This window comes from Mrakia frigida (assembly GCF_051309035.1).
Source record: "Mrakia frigida strain ATCC 22029 unplaced genomic scaffold BDY24scaffold_6, whole genome shotgun sequence".
In the NCBI taxonomy this organism is placed as follows: Eukaryota; Fungi; Basidiomycota; class Tremellomycetes; order Cystofilobasidiales; family Mrakiaceae; genus Mrakia; species Mrakia frigida.
The window spans coordinates 655,093-669,100 of record NW_027481275.1 but is presented as its reverse complement, the minus strand read 5'-3'; the positions used below and the strand labels follow the sequence as shown (position 1 = coordinate 669,100).

Below are 14,008 nucleotides of genomic sequence, written 5' to 3'. Positions count from 1 at the left end.
GAGAGGAAAGACGCGTTGGAGCCGACTCCTCCTCGTTCCGAGCGCTTCCGTCCTTCTTCACAACCTCTCATACTTAGAAAGTGACCAATAACTATCATTCTTTCAATAATCTACGAATGCGATGCTAAACGAATGAGCCCGTCCTTCTCAAACTGTTCCGACTACCGCTCCTTTCTGCGGGAATCTAACGGCGAGAAGAACCACAGCGGCGACGAGAGCGGTTCCCTGAGAATACACAAACGGAATTCGTCAACGCTGAAAGTTGGGAGGTAAGCAGGAAGTGAACGGGACGAACAGCGTTGAGGAAGAACACGTCGTTCGGCCGTCCAAGCTCACTCAATTGAGCGAAGATCGATCCGAACAGAGACACCGTCGATATCATTGCAAGAGTCTGAATAGGAAGAGTGGGGTTCAAAGTGAGCACGAGTAACAGGCTGAAGTGAAACGGTGGGAGAAGGAAACGGACCTCGATCAGGGCAATCGCAGACAACGCGTCTCCCTTCTTCTCAGGAGTCACCATCTCCATCACGCATCCCTTGGCAGCGGGAGCAGTACCGGAAGCAAGAGGAAGGATACCAGCAGCGAGCATCATGTGCCTGGAGAAGACGAAAAGGCTTTCGTCAGCGAACGAAGACGAGACGTAAAATGAGCGACGCGACTCGCCATCCCTCGGACGAGAAACCAACCAAAGCAGTGAGGCAGGCGTCGACGACCATCCTCATATAAACAAGCAAGGAAGAAATGCCACAGTTTAGTAAGAGCCTTCAGAGAGGTCAGGGAAAGCGACGCTCGATACTCACGACCACCGAAGGAAAGTTAAATCGAAACCAGATCCATGCTTCGCGTCCGTAGGAGGCATGGCAGCTGCGACGTTGGCGGGTTCCTCCATTCCTTCCTCGGCTCCCAAAATGGTATGGGACTCGAAATCTCGAGCTTCAGTTGGAAGCGCGTCCTTGATTGGGGAAAGTGGTCGAGTAGGAGTGCTTGAGGAAGCTTCGGATGCTGCTGTGCGTTTCCTTCCGTAAGCGATGATACGAGGGAAAGCAAGACTCAAGAAGAGAGCTCGAGAGAGAGAGGTGAGGGACATGCTGCAAAAAAATCAAGAGGGAAAGGAAAAGGAATGATCGAAAGACGCGTCAGATTTCAGTTCGAGATGGGAAGGACCAGAACGTAGATGAAGAGCTCACAGGTATCCGTTCTCGGTGGGATGGAAACCGTAGCTGTTGGTAGCGGTGAGTTGAAGCATCAGAGCTGAGGGCAGATGGAGATGGAAGGTCAGCCCTGATTCCTCCCCTCGACGCTTTTGTAGACTCACGACATACGCCGTTGCCAAGACAGCCATGAAACATCCAGTTCCTAGAAGGGTAAGCCCCCAGAATCTCCTCCCTTGGCCATCGGGCTGCTCGGTTGGAAGGAACACCTTGAGGCAGTGGAGGAACGAGAACGTCGATTCCTTGTCTCCCTCGGTCGAGGTAGGAGGAGCGACGGAAGCAGCCGGGGAGACGAAAGGAAGGCAGAACCGAGAGAAGAGAGTGCTGCAGACGAGGAGGCAGAAGCTGAAAGAAAAGAGAGCGAGGTCAGCGATTGAAGACGCGTCGAAGATGGAAGCGAAGCAAATATGAGGGACGTACGTGACTTGGAAGGGAGCAGGTGTACCAAACTTGTCTCCCGTAAGCCCTCCGAGTGTAAATCCGATCGAAGTTCCGAACATGGCGATCCTGGGAGAAGGAGAAAGTTGGCACTCGAAACTGGGTCGTCGAAACGTCCGTCGACTCACCCCTGAAGAACGCCGAAAGCACCCGTCCTCTCCTCAGATGGAACGAGTTCGGCGATGTAGTTGTTGGCTGCGAGCATGCTGTGAGAGAGAGGTGAGAGGGAGAAAAACAGCGTCAGCATGAAAGACAACAAACGAGTCGCTCGTGAGTTCGAGCTTACTATCCGGCTCCTCCTCCCAAAACGGTGATCATCTGGGTAACTTGAACGATCAAGATTCCTTCGTTACCACCCCTGTACACTTTATGAAGCATAAAATGGCAAAGTCAGAGGAGTCGAGGATTCGAAAAGAGGCTGAAAGATCACTCACTCGCAAAGATCTGCGTCAGATTTCGCAAGCAAGGCCAGAAGGTTTGTTGAACGAGAGCCGATCTAACACCCCAGTGTCTGATTTCCCAAGTGGTGACGAAAAGGTTGAGTACTCCTGCGAGCTGTAGAAGAGAAGAGAGGTCAGCTCTTGAGCGAGGAAAAGAGGGAGCGGGAAGACTAACAGTGGAGATGGCGATCATGAGAGAGATCGAAGCTGCAGTCCTGGTTTCCACTTCCTTGATAGCACACTTGTCTCCTGATCCTTCATAAGGAGGATGGTTGTCATAGTACGCGTCGCACGTGAAGGTTCGGTACGAGAAGAGCAGCGGGGTGGCAGTCTTGCAGCGAAAACGAGGCCGCGATAAGAAATTCAGCTTCGTCCCTCTAGTGCCTCGATAGCACACATCTCCCTGAGCAACGGCAGACATACTCACAAAAACGAAGGAGATCGAGAGGAAGAGCGAGGCTACTAGGACTCTTCGATACGGGGAGAAGCGACTTCCCTTGAGAGCGTCCCGCGAGCCGCCCAACGAGTCCGTTTTGGGGAGAAGAGGAGATGTTTCTGTGGTCATTGCGAAGAGAAGAGTTGGAGATCGATGATTTGGGAGAGTGGTGGTCGAGAAACGAGTTCGTAGAGGAAGGGTACGGAGGAAGGAAGAGAGATCTGAAAGGAGGAGAAGAAGTCGGGCGGAGGAAAGAGGAAAGGATGCGTGAGCTCACGGTTCTCGCCTATCGATAATTTCTACCGGAAGAAGAGAGTACTCACATAAACCAAAAGCGTTGAGGATGTGGCCGTTGAAAGAGAAGGAAAAGAGAACGGCGAGCTTCGAGCTCTTGTTGAGCTTTCGAGCTTGGTCGCCGTCGCGTCGTCGGTCTCGTCCTAAAACTTTTGCAATTCCCATCACCTCGAACCAAGAAGAGCTCGGGATCCAGGGGAGCATTGAGATGTTTGAGCTGACATCGAAGGGACAAAAAGCTAGCCCTTCAACTCAAAAATAAATAAAAGAGGGGAAAGGGAAGGGAAGGAGGGCCGAGGTCGAGCTCGACTCACCTCCAACTTCCACTTGCTTCCCTTTTCCCTTTCTTCCTCCTACTTTCCCTCCTTCCGTGAGTTCTTGAGGCTCATCGGAGCTGTTATTCGACGCCCTTACTGACTGCCTCTCTCGATCCTCTTACCAGACTCTTCCACTCCTTCAAAAGCCTTCTCAAAAATGTCCGCCATCGAAACGACTCCCTCCTCCTCCAAGCCCACTCCCCCTCCCAGCAACCCCTCTCTCATCACTGAGCTCAACCCCAACGGATACAAGCCGTCAGTACCTTCATCTTTCTTATTCTTTGCTTTCCGGCTCTTCCTGCTCTCTCAACGGAGAGTTTGTGAGCTCGACCGTTCCTTCCTTCCTCTCGCTGACAGAGCACGTCATTTTCTTCCTCTTCTGGTCCTTCCTTCACTCAGATGTTGCGTCTGCAATGAGCCCAAGGCTACTCGGGATCAGTGCTTCATGACTGCCCAGGATGGAGAGGTTGAGTGCAAGGATCGGGTGGAGGAGTACAAGGTCTGCATGCGAGGGTGAGTCGACCTCCTTCTCGTCCAATCCCTTCCTTCTCATACCTCTCTCTTGCCTGCCTCCGTGCGACGAGATCAAACCTGACCATGCCCCTTCTCTTCGTCTTACTCTCAGCTTCGGGTTTAAGGTCTAGATCTACGTCAAACGATCTCCTTTTTGTCCTCGTCGTCGGTCAGCTCTCATCGAAGAGTAGGATCGGCCTTGTTGTTACACTATAAAACACTTGCATATGCATGCTGCACTTCACCTCTTCTTTGCGTCGCCATCGCGTTGGAAAGAACCGAATCATCGAACGAAGGATTTCAAGAGCAGAAGGAGATACTCGGTCAGCAAGCGGTCGAAGATGAAGAGCTCACTCTTTCGCCTCGATGAAGAGATCTCGTCTCGGAACTCTCGAAAGATGTTGTTCTGAGACGAAGGTACGCCATGGTCAGAAAACTCGAGCTCGATCTGAGCTTCTCCGCTTCAACAACACTTCCGCTCCTCGTCCGACTCGTCGCCCCCCTCAATCCCCTCCCTTTCGCCTTCCTTCCTTTTCTTCCAGTCAGGTTCTTCTTTCTGCAAATTTTAACCACTCCGACTATCATTCGCTCTCACCCTTAAGCTGGATGAGACCATTGATGAAGAGGCAGAACGGATGGCACCGACCGTCCTTCCTCTCCCTCGTCGTCGTTCTTCTCCTGAGTCCCACCTATGTTTTATTCAACCTTTCGACCCCCCCCCACAAAACCTTAATTCCTGCTTCACATCTGCCGTCATGGTTCTCTCCGTGCTCATCCTCATTCTCTCGCTGACGCCTCCTCAAACCCGACGCGTCGAGGTCCGCTTTTCTCGCCTCGTTCAACCTGAACAGTTACGCGAAGCTATCCGACTCATGTCATTACTCGCAAAAGATAACCGATCAACCCTTCTTCTCATTCAGCATCGCCCTGAACGCATCCTGACCCTTCGGTTTCGACGAGGCCGCTCCCATCTCGACATCTCCATCTCCCTTCGTCGCAGGCGTAAAGACAGGAGCCTTCCTCTCGTTCGCTCCGAGTCTCGCCTTGTTGGACTTGGGACGAGGAGGAGGTCGGAAGAAAGCAGGTTCCGGAGCTTGAGAGGATGAGGTCGACGAGGAAGCGGCTGCGTTCCGGTTGGGAGGAGGGAATCGCTGGGTTGCTGGGAGGAGAGGGAGGAGCTGGGAGTTGAACGAGAAAGGGTTGTGGGAAAGAAGAACGAGTCCAACGGCCTGGGAGAGAAAGAGAGGACAACAAGAAGTCGGTCAGATCGAAGCTCGAAGAAAAAGAGCAAGATAGAGGTGCAGAGGACTCACGTCGGGGTTCTCGAGTTCAACCAAACCTTCGTGACTCCTTTCCGTGACGGAGACTCGCAAGACCTTGGTGATCTTCTCGAAGGCTTGCTGGAGAAGAGCCTCCTGAGTTCCCTCTGGTAGGTTTCCAACTCGAATGCTCTGTTCCGGGTTGAGTCTGAACGAGAGAAGGACAGAAACAACGCATCAGTCGTCGATTCTCGTTTCGGACTTCGGATCTCATCGAAGCCACTCACTTTTTGGGTCCTCCACCATTGTGTCCTCGAGAGTCAGGAAGAGTAACAGCGATTCGACGCTTCTTCAACTCGAAACTGTTGAGAGCGAGGGCAGCCTTGGCCGACGACTGTGAAGGGGAGGATCATGGTCAGCAAACGACGAGGAGTTCAAGTCGAGTCGAGACGGAACGTACCTCCTCCTCGAACTCGACGAAGGCCGCTCCTCGAGTGTTTCCGTCGGCGTCGAGCGTCATCCTGATGTCTTTGATGATTCCGTACTGCAGGTGTGGAAGAGGACGAAGGGAGGTGAGGGATCAGCAACTCGTTCTCCCGAACAAAGAACCGACACTCGTCGAGCGACGTACAGGCTTGAACAACTTGACGAGATCGTCCTTCTTGACAAACTTGCTCATCTGGGTAACGACGACTTCCTTCTCCGAAGCCTTCGCGTCCGAACGTTGCTGCTTCCTGGCAGGATCCGAGATGGCGACGAGAAGAGCGTGTCCAGGCTCGAGTTCACGACCGTTGAGCTCGAGAGCGGCGGTAGCAGAAGACTGAGCAAAGAAAAACAGTCAAAACCTCTTCAAGGGCAAAGAGAGGGCAGAAGAAGGAAGAAATGGACTCACGGGAGACAGGAATTGAACGTAAACGAAACGTCGCGTTCCCTTGAACTTTTTTCCAGGCCAACGAGTCTCGAAGATGGTTCCGTACTATAGTAAATAAAAACTAACGGTTAGTAGATTATTCGAGGATCGTGTCAAGCGGGACAAGGGACGCACCTGTCCGAAGAGCTCTCGGATCGACGCGTCGTCGCTGTGTTCAGGGAAGTTCGTCACGTAAAGCGTCGACTGCCAGGCAACGCTGACTTCGATCTCGACGTCGTTGATCTTCTTCTTGTCCTTGGTGAGAGCGGCAGGGACGATATCCTGAAGGAAAGGAGGAAGAGGTGGCATCAGACGGGAAGTCGGAATCGAGGAGGGGAGAGGAACGAATCGAGACTAACCCTGGTCATGAACTCGACGCTGGCGACGACCTGACCCACTCGATCGGTGAGTTTGACCTCTCGGATTTCTCCACACTACAAAGGACGAGGTTGACAAGGGTGGGCGAGTCAGCGTCTAGCGAAAGGCAAAGGAAAGGGGAGAGGAGCTCACGTCCTTGAACAGAACAGCCAAATCGTCCTGGGTCGTTCCAACGGGAAGCTTCGATACGAACACAGTTGAGTTCTCACGATCACTATTGATAGAAGTCGAGAAAATCGGGTCGCTTCAGCACGATCAGAGCTTCAATCGGTCCGACTTCGAAGACTCACCGAGCGAGAGGAGCGGCCTCGACGACAGGCTCGACTGGTAGAACCAAGGGAGGGATTCGGTACTCGATCAGCTCGGAAAAGAACAGCTACCGAGTCTGAAACATCTTTCCGACTCACCAGCACGAGCCTTCTTCGCCTCTCCGCCCTCCTCCTCCTCCGCCTTCCTCTTCCTTCCTCCCTCCTCAGCTACCGGAGCCGGCACGTCGACGTCCATTCCCTGAGCAGACGGCTCTTGGTACCCAACATCTGCCTCCTCGTACTGAGCTTTCTTAGCAGCGGCGACGGCGTCCTGGGAAAGATGTAGAGGAAACGAGTTCAGCTCCGTTTCGTCGCGTCGTGTCGGGCGAGCAAGAAGGACGATGAACGATGGAGACTCACCTTATGCCTCTTGAAGTTGACCCCATCCATCGTTCTCCTGGCTCTCTCCTTCGCAGACTCGCTCTCCTCCAACGATCCGTACATCTCCTCGAACGAAAGGTAAGCTTCACAAACCGCCTCGGGCCAGTCGAGAGATTGAGCGTGTCCGAGGGCGGCCTTGTAGACCTCTCGAGCTTTGGGGAGAGCTGGTCGACGACTTTTCGATGGCATAAAGTCAAATGTCAGCGATTGGGCGAGGAAGGGCCGTTGAGAGTCGAGAAAGAGAAGAGGGGACAAACGTTTCGAATCCGGACCAGCCGAGCCAAACGAGGTACGAAGAAGCATGGGACGACGAGAGGGATTCCCAGATGGACGAAGCCTCCGTAAGACGTTGAGTTCGCTCGAACTGCAGTACGAGAGGAGAGGAAGAAAGGTGTGAGTAAGCAAGAGACGAGGAGAAGAAGTCGAGCGTTTCGACTCACCCAGCTGATGAGGTACTTCTCGAGCATGAAAGCAGGGTCGCCTCCCTTAACGCCTAATGATATAGAAGAAAGGGAGAGGGAAGTCAGCAAACGAGAAAGAGGAGACGAGACGAAGCGAAAACAATCGACGAGGCGACTCACCGTCGTTGACAAACTGAATTCCTTCGAGGAAAAGCTCGATGAAGGATTCGTCGTTGACTGCAATCAGCCAATTGTATCGAAAGTCAGCAGGAAGAAAGGAAGGATCAAGAGGAAATAGAGGCTTACCCTCAGAAGCCTCGACTCTTCGTCTCTCGTAGCTGATCCGAGCCATGACGACCTTGACGGCATCCTCAGGACCTCGAGCGTGAAGAAGACCCGATCCGAGAGCCGAGCGGTAGATTCCTGATCAACAAAGAAAGTGAGATTGTTGAGATCGGAGGAGATCGAGAGCAAGCTGAACGACGCGACTCACCATCGACCTCCTCGGCGGGCTTGACGAACTCCTCCTGTAGATCAAAGGCAATAAAGAAGGTGTCAGCGCAAGCACTATAAGTCGAGGAGCAAAAACTCACCAATCCTCTCATGTAGGCAGCCCAGATCTCTCCCGACCCAGGTACACTCCTGACTGCCTTGAAGACGTTCTCGAGGATGATCCTCTCGTTCTTGACGCTCGAGTTCTGTAGAAAGTCGCGAGAGGTCAGGGTCATTCGGATTAACCGAGTCTAAAGAGAGAGACTCACCAAGAAAGTGATCAACGAGACCCAGAACGGCTCAGCCTCGTAAGGTCCTTTCGCTGCCTGCTCCGCGATGGCTCTGGCGTAAAGGTTTTGGACGAGATGAGCGTCTGGCTTTTTGGGCTTGAGCTCCCAGGCGATGTAGGCTTGATAGAGAGAAGGCAGGTCTGCTCCAGGAGTGGCCTAGAGATCCTCCAAAACGAGAGAAGAAAGCGTCAGTAGGAAGACGAAGGAAAGGGTGGGAGAAAGGCGGGGACGTGCGATTTGGTCTTCCCAAGTCTCCCTCTTGGACCAGACGGCGAAGCCTACAGCTTTGGCTTTGGTTCCCATGACGAGAAGAGATTCGTATTCCTCGGCAGGGCAGAAGGTGGAGACGAGGGAAGCGTAGAATTGGAACGTCGCGTCGAGAGCTGAAGCGGGGGGAAGCAGATAGGAGAGGACGTGTTAGGGACCAGCTTGGGACATGAACCGGATGGGAATGATACATACTAGAGTGAGGAGATCGAAGTCGAGTCAAGAAGAAGGTATGAAGCTTTGGAAGTCGGTCGGTGCTGAGGAAGAGATGGAGAAAGGGGGTAGGGTTCAGTCTTCGAACGAACAGGGCAGAAGGAGACTGAAGGACTCACATTTCCTCAGCCTGAAGATCGCAAGGGAATTCACATAGATGTCAATTGACTGCTTGTGTAGGGATGGAGGGAGGAAGGGACGAACGGATAGCTTCTCGAGAATCGACAGCTCCCAATCCTTCACGAGATCCCAGACTTTGTGACTCTGTGGCATCGGTCCAGCAGCAAGAGAACGTCAGCGAACGCACTAGGAAGACTCCACGACCAAGGAGGAAAGGAGACTGACCTGAGAGATGTGAGCTGAAGCTCGAGCAGCAGTGTCGAGGAGGACCTCCCTGACCTTCGCCTCGGTGAAGAGCTCAGCGACGTCCTCGAGCATATCTTTGAGATCCTCATCCTCCTCGGCTTCCTGAAGACGAGCCCAATGGCGAAGAACGAACTCGGCTCGACGAGTGAGGAGAGGGATGGCTGGGCGAAGGAAGAACGGACGACGAGGTCAGGGAAGGAAGGTCGAGCTGAACGAGAGAAGATGGAAGGAAGACTGCTCACAAAGGTAGCCTTCGACTGATTGTTCGTGAAGCTGAAGAAGATCCGCGAGATCTGAAGAGCTTGTGACGTCGGCTGTAGCAGTTTTGGAGTCGAGAAGAGGGATCCAGACGTCTGTTTCGTTGAGAGAAGGAAGGAGGAGAAGGAGAGATCAAAGGTCAGCTCGACTTCTTCCTTCCCTTCCCTGCTCTTGTCTCCTCCTCCTCCTCGTCAGAGACTTACCGTCTCCGCAAGTCACGGACTGGACCATCATCGTCCTAGCAGCCTCTACCTGATCGTCGAGACCTGCTTGAGTGGCGAGAGCGACGTGCTTCTGGTGTAGGGAAATCGAGAACTCTCGTCCGGCGATGTTGAGCTCGTTGATGACCTTCTCCATCTCCTCGAGAGCGGCCAAGACTTCATCATCTCCAGCTTCGGTAGTATGTCGAGGGTCGTCGTCTTCCATGATGGGGTTCGTTATCCAAAAAATCGAGAAGGTGAGGGTTTGAAGCAGCTTGAAAGAGAGCAAGTCTGAAACAAGGCAAGTCGAATCGTTTCGAGCTCGACCTTCCTTTCCTTCCTCTCCTTCCAACGCCGACCCCGATTCTGGACCCCTTCCTTCTCCTTCTTGCACCTCTGGGTCCTCTTCTCGAATGGCTGGACCCGACGTAGTGCAGACATACAGCGACTCGCCCTTCTTCTACGACAGGAAGAGCCTGGCAATCCCTCAATACGAAGAGAGTCATGTTCAGGTCAGCTTCTCCCTTCTCCTTCCCTCCTCCTCTTCTCCCCAACGACCCTCTAAACATGCTCTTTTTTTCTTCACAGCCTCATTCAGATCCTCGAGTTTCATACTACTTCCCCAAATCAGTTGGAGAATACCACTACGGAGTGAGCTCAACCTCTCTCAACCTTCTGCTCTCCTTCCGTCGAAGCTGACCTTGCTCCTCCCTCCTTCCTTCCTTTCCTCCCTCCCTCTCCTGCCTCCCTCCTTCTGTAGGAACGACACCCCATGAAACCCCATCGACTCACTCTCACCAACTCCCTCGTTCTCGGTTACGGTCTTCACAAACGGATGGACGTCTACTCCCCTCGAGAGGCAACAAAGGATGAGCTCGAGATGTTTCACGACTCGGACTACGTCGACTTTCTATCCAGGTTCGTCGTCGCCTCCTCGAGTATCTACCATCTTCTCGAGTCACTCCGCTGATAGCCCTTCTTCTTCTGCATCTCCCAGAGTCACTCCCTCCGCTCCAGCATCTCTCCAAGCCATGTTCTCTCGCTTCAACTTCGGAGACGACTGCCCCGTCTTCTCTGGTCTCTACGACTTCTGCAAGCAGTACGCCGGAGCCTCCCTCATCGCAGCCAGGAAACTCGCTCAGGGAAACACGGACATCGCTATCAACTGGTCGGGAGGACTTCATCATGCCAAGAAGGGAGAGGCGAGTGGATTCTGTTACGTGAACGACATCGTCCTCGCTATTCTCGAACTCCTTCGGTGAGTTTCGCGTCTCTCTCTCCCTTTCTTTCCGTCTCAGAAGCTCACACTTCTTTCCATCTTTGTAATTCAGTCATAATCCCCGAGTCCTCTACATCGACATCGACATCCACCACGGAGACGGAGTTCAGGAAGCCTTCTACCAGTCGAATCGAGTCCTCACCGTCTCCTTCCACAAGTACGCCGGAGACTTCTTTCCAGGAACCGGAGCCGTCGACGAGATAGGAAACGGACTCGGCAAATACTTCTCTCTCAACGTACCTCTCCAGGATGGAATCGACGACGAGAGCTACCTCGCTCTCTTCAAGGCAGTCATGGAACCAACGATCGCGACCTTCCGACCCAGTGCGATTGTCCTTCAGTGCGGAGCGGATTCGTTGGGGTGTGATAGATTGGGAGCGTTCAATCTGTCGGTGGCGGCTCATGGGGAGTGTGTGAGGTTCATCAAGTCTTTCGATTTACCGATGATCGTCGTGGGAGGAGGAGGGTACACGATACGGTGAGTCGCTTTGTTTCTCTCTCCTTTTCTCCTTCTATGTCCTTCCCCTCTTCCTCTCAACTCTCTTCCTCGTTTACTGATCCACTCTGGTTCCTCTGGCTTCGCTTTTCATCGATTCACAGGAACGTCTCTCGCTGCTGGGCCTACGAAACCGCTGTCCTCACTGGAACCGCCGTCCCCGACGCTCTCCCTCACACGCCTTACGACGAGTTCTTCCACCCCGACTACAAGCTCCACCCGCCCCTCACCGGCCGAGTCGAAAACCTCAACACCCGAGCCTCGCTCGAACGGATTCGAGTCTCGATACGGGAGAAGTTGCGGTTCATGAACGGAGCTCCTTCGGTTCAGATGCAGGAGATCCCTCCTGATCTGATGGGCTGGATGGAAGCGGAGGAGCGGAATGCGGAGGAGAAGGAGGACGAGACGGAAGGAAACGGGACGGAGAAGGGGAGGGAGGATGGACATAGGAAGAGGAACGAGTTCTTCGACGGGGAGAAGGACGGGGAGGGGGACGTCGATAAGTTGGGTGGTGCTGGTGCGATGGCTGGGGTGGCCGAGGAGGTGAAACCGGCGGTGGTGGTGAGTGCTGGAACGATGACGACGACTGGGTCGGGGAAGCCTAGTTCTGGTGGAGGAGGAGGGAAGGGGAAAGGGAAGGCGAAGCTTTGGACGGATTAGACGCGATCCCCTCCTTCGTTTTGTTTGGCGTTATACCCTTCGTTTCGCTCTCTTGATACCCTCCGTTTAAATCGACTCGCTTTATATCCTCTCTTTTGTCTCGTCTCAGCTCGATTCACAACTTTTGTCTTCTCCTTCTGTCGAAAAAAAAGGGTGACGTCTCAAGGCACTGCTCGCTCTCTCCGCGGGTCGTCGCTTCGGAGAGTCCGCCAACGATCACCTCCTCCTTCTCTCTCGCCATCCCTCCCATTCTTGAACGATGTCCGACCTCGATCCTACCACCACCCCCGTTGCTCCACCCTCTACGGATCCCAAGATCGCTTCCCTGCAGGCAATGTTCCCCACTGTCGAAGAGAGCATACTGAAGGAGGTCCTCCAAGCTCACGGAAACAACGACGAACGAGCTGTAGAGTCTCTGCTGGCGATGACGGATGAGAGCTTTGTACCTGAGGAGAGACCTGGGGAGGATGTCGTGAGTGATATCAGTCTGAGTTCTCAGGACGAACAACGAGCAGAAGAGGGAAGGAAGGAAGGAGGGAGGAGGAGCCAAGCTGACCATCTCTCCTTCCTCCCCTCCTCCCTCCTCTCTTCCCTTCATCCTCTCCTTCACCCCACCTCAGCTTCGCTCCCAATCCGATCTCGACGAGGATTTCGCTCGATCTCTCGCTCTTCAGGACGAGAACGACGCTGCTGCTCACCGTCAAGCTCGGTCTCATCAACGCGAGATCAGAGCTGGAGGAGGCGGAGTCACGGATCCCTCCCTCTTGCCCTACCAACCTCGAGTTCGTAGAGGAGCACCTCCCCCTCCAGGCCAAGGTCAGAATTACGGATACGGAGCGGACACTCAAGAACGAGGAGTTCAGCAGCAGAACCAACTCGGTCCAGGAATCGAGGAGCAGTTCAACAAAATCGCTGTCGAAGGTAAGAAAGCCTTCACTGGTTTCATGGCTTCGGGCTTCATGAAGAGTGTGCAGGCCAAGGTAGCAAAGTGAGTTCCTAGATTGTTATCTCTGATGTTCGAAGAAAGGGAGCGAATCGGTGGATGGGAGAGCTGATATCTTGCGTCGTTGTCCAATCCTCAAGCGCGACCACTGGAGGAAATCAGAACAACCAATCTTCCTCTTCGAACGACTACAACTACCCCGTCAACCCTTCCTCGAACCAGTACCCTACCTCCAATCCTCCTCAGCAGTACAGCTCGGCTCCTCGGACGCAGAACCCTGACTACCCGGCGTCGGATTGGTCGACGGATGGTTCCTTCACACCGACGTCGGGTTCGTGTCCGCTTCTCCTCTTCCATCTCTCCTTCTTTTTCCGCTCGCTGATTCCTCTTCTCTGCGTTTTCTCAGACGCCAGCTCGATCAACATCTACCACCCTTCTCCCACGACCCACAACGCTCCCATCCCTCCAACCAAGGACGATCGAAACCTCTCCTCTCCTCCTTCCTCCAACTCGGGCAAACGAAGCGATGAGATCAGGAGGGACAACACCGGTGGAAGGCAGAGTCCCAACATGCTTGGAACGAGTCCTCCAGTCTCCAACTTGAGCTCGTCGCCTTCGGCTCGGATCGATTTCGGTGAGTCGTCTCGTTTCCTCTCGTCGTGCTGTTTCAGTCCTCTTCCCTTTCCCGGCACTGACCTCCTTCTCTTTTTCTTTCTCTCGAATGCGTCCTTCGACTCCCTCACAGCCAAGCTCGGACTCCTTCCGAAACAGAAGATTTCCCTGGACGGAAAGCCAACGCCCATCCTCTCCCCTTCGTCCTCCCCCGTCCCCGCCTCGGCCACTCCCGTCAAGGTCCCTGCTCCAGCTAGGAAGTCGGAGGATAACGATGACGATGACGACGATGCGTTGTCGTATACCGCCAACCCTTTCGAGGATGAGGACCGTCGATAAACCGGCGGGAGAGGACGAGACGCGACGCGTGTTTGATTCGGATGATCTCGATAGATACCCTAGATATGTTTGGCTTTGTGCTTTCGTGACTTTGATTTTGACGGAGGTTGATTTTTCTGAACCACATGGACGATAGTGCGTGCGTTGTGTTCGTGTGCAAATACTGAAAGAAGGAAAGAAACGACGGAAGGTACAACACGATGGAGCCAAAGCGACGGGAAAAAACGAAAGGGAGAGGAAAGATGAAGGTGCAAAAGGTGAGGAGATGCAAAGAAGGGTGGAGATGGCTGAAAAGAAGGAGAAACAA

The 14,008-nt window shown here is 53.6% G+C and overlaps 5 protein-coding genes across 5 annotated transcripts; 3 read left to right on the top strand and 2 right to left on the bottom strand.

Annotated features, from left to right (window-relative positions):
* Nucleotides 1-147: 147 nt before the first annotated feature.
* Nucleotides 148-2,654, bottom strand: BDY24DRAFT_348595 (major facilitator superfamily transporter; the record flags this gene model as incomplete). Its single annotated transcript, XM_076637668.1, has 12 exons — nt 148-225; nt 296-391; nt 467-596; nt 655-717; nt 801-1,088; nt 1,188-1,251; nt 1,312-1,556; nt 1,632-1,718; nt 1,778-1,855; nt 1,936-2,014; nt 2,084-2,420; nt 2,517-2,654. 12 exons carry the CDS (start codon nt 2,652-2,654, stop codon nt 148-150), a joined length of 1,683 nt encoding a protein of 560 aa, XP_076499237.1.
* Nucleotides 2,655-3,000: 346 nt separating this feature from the next.
* COX17 (copper metallochaperone COX17) lies at nt 3,001-3,900 on the top strand. The gene is made up of 4 exons (XM_076639256.1): nt 3,001-3,189; nt 3,262-3,391; nt 3,536-3,649; nt 3,762-3,900. The coding sequence occupies exons 2-4, from the start codon at nt 3,294-3,296 to the stop codon at nt 3,778-3,780; spliced, it is 231 nt and encodes a 76-aa protein (XP_076499236.1). The 5' UTR covers nt 3,001-3,189; nt 3,262-3,293; the 3' UTR covers nt 3,781-3,900.
* Nucleotides 3,901-4,500: 600 nt separating this feature from the next.
* On the bottom strand, nt 4,501-9,635 carry BDY24DRAFT_439291 (uncharacterized protein). Its single transcript, XM_076644436.1, has 26 exons — nt 9,376-9,635; nt 9,157-9,267; nt 8,894-9,075; nt 8,753-8,812; nt 8,668-8,678; nt 8,531-8,592; nt 8,303-8,451; nt 8,048-8,224; nt 7,880-7,984; nt 7,780-7,813; nt 7,593-7,709; nt 7,467-7,523; nt 7,326-7,378; nt 7,143-7,249; nt 6,865-7,060; nt 6,604-6,775; nt 6,487-6,520; nt 6,329-6,410; nt 6,178-6,252; nt 5,954-6,100; nt 5,801-5,884; nt 5,540-5,728; nt 5,369-5,452; nt 5,196-5,302; nt 4,963-5,116; nt 4,501-4,878 (listed from the first exon to the last, which is right to left on the bottom strand). Exons 1-26 carry the CDS (start codon nt 9,596-9,598, stop codon nt 4,549-4,551), a joined length of 3,102 nt encoding a protein of 1,033 aa, XP_076499235.1. The 5' UTR covers nt 9,599-9,635; the 3' UTR covers nt 4,501-4,548.
* An 89-nt stretch (nt 9,636-9,724) lies between these two features.
* On the top strand, nt 9,725-11,953 carry HOS2 (histone deacetylase HOS2). Its single transcript, XM_076639255.1, has 6 exons — nt 9,725-9,884; nt 9,961-10,023; nt 10,133-10,290; nt 10,370-10,630; nt 10,704-11,129; nt 11,252-11,953. The coding sequence occupies exons 1-6, from the start codon at nt 9,786-9,788 to the stop codon at nt 11,805-11,807; spliced, it is 1,563 nt and encodes a 520-aa protein (XP_076499234.1). The 5' UTR covers nt 9,725-9,785; the 3' UTR covers nt 11,808-11,953.
* Nucleotides 11,954-11,955: 2 nt separating this feature from the next.
* BDY24DRAFT_380927 (CUE domain-containing protein) lies at nt 11,956-13,827 on the top strand. Its single transcript, XM_076639254.1, has 5 exons — nt 11,956-12,279; nt 12,428-12,795; nt 12,891-13,081; nt 13,157-13,384; nt 13,496-13,827. Exons 1-5 carry the CDS (start codon nt 12,067-12,069, stop codon nt 13,699-13,701), a joined length of 1,206 nt encoding a protein of 401 aa, XP_076499233.1. The 5' UTR covers nt 11,956-12,066; the 3' UTR covers nt 13,702-13,827.
* Nucleotides 13,828-14,008: the final 181 nt, after the last annotated feature.